At 39.2% G+C, this 3,310-nt stretch overlaps 1 protein-coding gene across 1 annotated transcript; it reads left to right on the top strand.

The window, feature by feature from the left end:
* Positions 1-1,358: 1,358 nt before the first annotated feature.
* LOC139848903 (uncharacterized) lies at positions 1,359-2,362 on the top strand. Its single transcript, XM_071838584.1, has 2 exons — positions 1,359-1,527; positions 1,617-2,362. Exons 1-2 carry the CDS (start codon positions 1,359-1,361, stop codon positions 2,360-2,362), a joined length of 915 nt encoding a protein of 304 aa, XP_071694685.1.
* The last annotated feature ends 948 nt before the right edge of the window (positions 2,363-3,310 follow it).

The raw sequence follows: 3,310 nt of genomic DNA on the forward strand, positions 1-3,310 counted from the left end.
AGTTAAGCAGGTGCTTGGTATGGAAAATAGGCTTGCAGACGTATGGATGGGGAACTTTCACCTCTACGTGCAAGCTCATAAATCTGACAGCTCTAAAATTACCAAGTACGTTCCAAAGCGGGTTACACCGGTTGTGGGTAGTAATGAAGATACGGCACCAAAAGTTGTTAACGTCATTCCTAAGATCCTCAAGAATCCAGAAAAAAGAAGGTTGATATAGTAGATGAGAACTCCTATGTCTCCAAGGCGTCGGGTTCTGATCCTAATGCTAGACAAAAGAAATTCACTATTGACGACTGTGATCTCGTGACGGTCAAAGAAGATGATCACTTACTCATGGTTAAGGTAAAAGATTTTACTACACTCTACTCGATTTATCGTCTTTGTTTAGCCGAGAGTTTTAGTGATTTTAATATCCAATATGTGGGTGGATATTGGATTTGGTTGAAATTTACTTCGGCCGCAAGTCTTACTGCCTTCAAATGCAATATTAATTTGATGTCCTTATTCGCTTGTGTAAAAGAAGCAACGGATGGGTTCATTGTTGATGAGCGCATTATATAGGTTGAAATCTCGGGGTTACCTACATGTGCTTGGGGGTCCAACGCGTTCAAAAAGGTTGCATCATGTGTAGGACGTTTTCTTTTTTTCGAAGCAAACTGTAACCTGCCATTGTCAGTGGGTCGTGCATGTGTAGCTACACATGACAAAAAAGTCATCTCCAGGTCTGAGGTATTCGATATTAATGGGGTTGACGTGGAGGTTCAATTCAAAGAAGTAGGTACGTGGACGTTCAACATTGATACAACGTTAGACGTTTCAAATGAGAATTCGGTTGAAACAGAAAAAGAGGACTTGTTTAGTGTCAATTCAGATTCAGATTCGATACATAATTCTGACCCATTTCAAGAATTCGCTGGGGTCAACATTAGAGAACAATCTGTCGATAATGTTTCGGATAATAATGATGGTGATGGCACGCAATCAGATTCACAGCATCCTGTTGCTACTAAACATATTCGGTGTAATAGTTTTAGTTATACTTGCCCTCCTGGATTTACTACCCTGCATGATGAGTGTCAAAATAATGTTGAGTCCGGAACATCTGTTGACTGTTTGAATCAACAGATTTATGGTAGTGAGATAAATAATGAGTTTGACGATCTAGCTGAGGTAGGAGATATGCTTGGATATAATTTAAAAAGATGTGGTTTAGTTGTGGATCGTGTTCATACTAGTTTTCAATGAAGGTTATTTCTGTTAATAGTTGCGGGCCGAAACTATTCCATAAAAGGAATTGGTTACGCGAGTTATGTTCTTCTTTTAATTTTCAATTCCTCGGGCTTCAAGAATCAAAGATGACTCGGCTTCGAATTGCTCGTTTACGTTCTATTTGGGGCAATCATAATTTTGATTTTGCGTTAAGTTTGGCTCGTGGTTTCTCAGGTGGTATTATCTCCTTATGGGATCCTAGTGCATTCGTTAGAAGTGCCATATGGAGCGATGATCATTTTGTCATTGTTAAGGGTTTCTGGATTCGAGAAAACATCGAAGTGTTTATGGTGAATGTCTACGCCCCACAATATTTAAATGATAAAATTCTTTTGTGGAACAAGTTAACGGATTTTATGTCTTCGAATGTTGGGGAGTACTTTTTTTCGGTGATTGGAACGCGGTTCGATATGAAGCGGAACGAAATGATACCGTTTTCTGTCCTTTAGATGCAAGTGCTTTTAATCATTTTATTGATTCAAATGCTCTCTATGAAGTTCCTCTAGGTGGTCTTCAATTCACTTGGAGAAATAAATCAGGTACTCAGTTTAGTAAACTTGACATATTTCTTATTACTAATAATGTTCTTGAAGGTGTAGCCGATCTAAAAGGTGAAGTCATGGCTCGCGGCTTATCCGATCATTCTCCCATTTCGTTAATGCAAGATAAAGTTGATTTTGGTCCGACTTATTTTAAAGTGTTTGATTCATGGTTCGAAAGGCGTGACTTTGATGATGTCGTTAAGAACGCATGGGCTGATTTATCATCTGTTTCGAATCTTAATGTTGTTTCTAAGATGAGGATGTTGAAACAAAAGTTAAAGGCATGGATTATTTCTTCTAGATCCTCCGAAGCTACTCGTCTTAAGGTTATTTCGAATCAAATTCAGGCCCTTGATGTTACCATTGATGCTGGTAGTGCTAGTTCTGATTCTGTGGAACTAAGGAATTGTCTGTTTAAAGAAAAAGTTGATATTTCCCATTTTGTTTCCCTCGATTCTCTCCAGAAAGCAAATATTAAATGGGATTTTGAGGGAGACGAAAACTCCAAGTTTTTTCATCGGATGCTAAAGTTAAAACATCGTCAATAACACATTCAGGGTTTAATGGTGGACGGCAACTGGATTGCAGACCCATCGTCGATTAAGAATTTGTTTCATGACTTTTTTAAACAGAAATTTGGCTCGTGTGGTTCCGAGGCTGTTTTCAACTCGACTCAACCACATTATATTCTCACCCCCGAAGACGTTAATTTTTTAGAACAATCCTTTGATGATGAGGAAATCAAACGTGCAGTCTGGGATTGTGGTAGTTCTAAAGCCCCAGGACCAGATGAGTTTTCGTTTCGGTTCATCAAACATTTTTGGGACATCTTGAATCATGATATTTTTCAAGGCATCCGTGAGTTTTTCTTGACATCGATTATGCCATCGGGGGCGAATTCCGCCTTTTTCTCTTTAATTCCGAAAGTGTGCAACCCGATTACTTTCAATGATTTTCGACCGATCTCACTTGTCGGCTTCTTTTATAAAATTGTAACGAAACTCCTCTCTAATCGCCTTGCACACGTGATCGATAAGATAATTAGCCCAGTTCAATCGGCGTTCATAGCGGGTCGTCAGATTCTTGACGGTCCGTTAATGCTAAGTGAGATTATGTCTTGGTATAAAAAATCGAATAGAAAGATGTTACTCCTTAAAGTTGACTTCGAAAAGGCGTACGATTATGTGAACTGGGATTATCTCATGTTCATGCTCTCTTCTTTAGGTTTCGGTCCTACTTGGTGCGGTTGGATCATCGGTTGTTTGAATACGGCTAGAACGTCCGTGCTTGTTAATGGTTCTCCGACTTGTGAATTCCCGATTAAAAGAGGTTTAAGGCAAGGTGATCCTCTTAGCCCGTTTCTTTTCATCATCGTTATGGAAGGCTTACATCTAGCTCTTCATCGGGCCATGGAGGTTAATTATATTCGTGGTATTAGAGTGGGTTCTAGTGATGTCCGTTTATCACACTTCTTATACGCAGACGACGTCATTATT

This window comes from Rutidosis leptorrhynchoides, chromosome 5 (assembly GCF_046630445.1).
Source record: "Rutidosis leptorrhynchoides isolate AG116_Rl617_1_P2 chromosome 5, CSIRO_AGI_Rlap_v1, whole genome shotgun sequence".
Classification (NCBI taxonomy): Eukaryota; Viridiplantae; Streptophyta; class Magnoliopsida; order Asterales; family Asteraceae; genus Rutidosis; species Rutidosis leptorrhynchoides.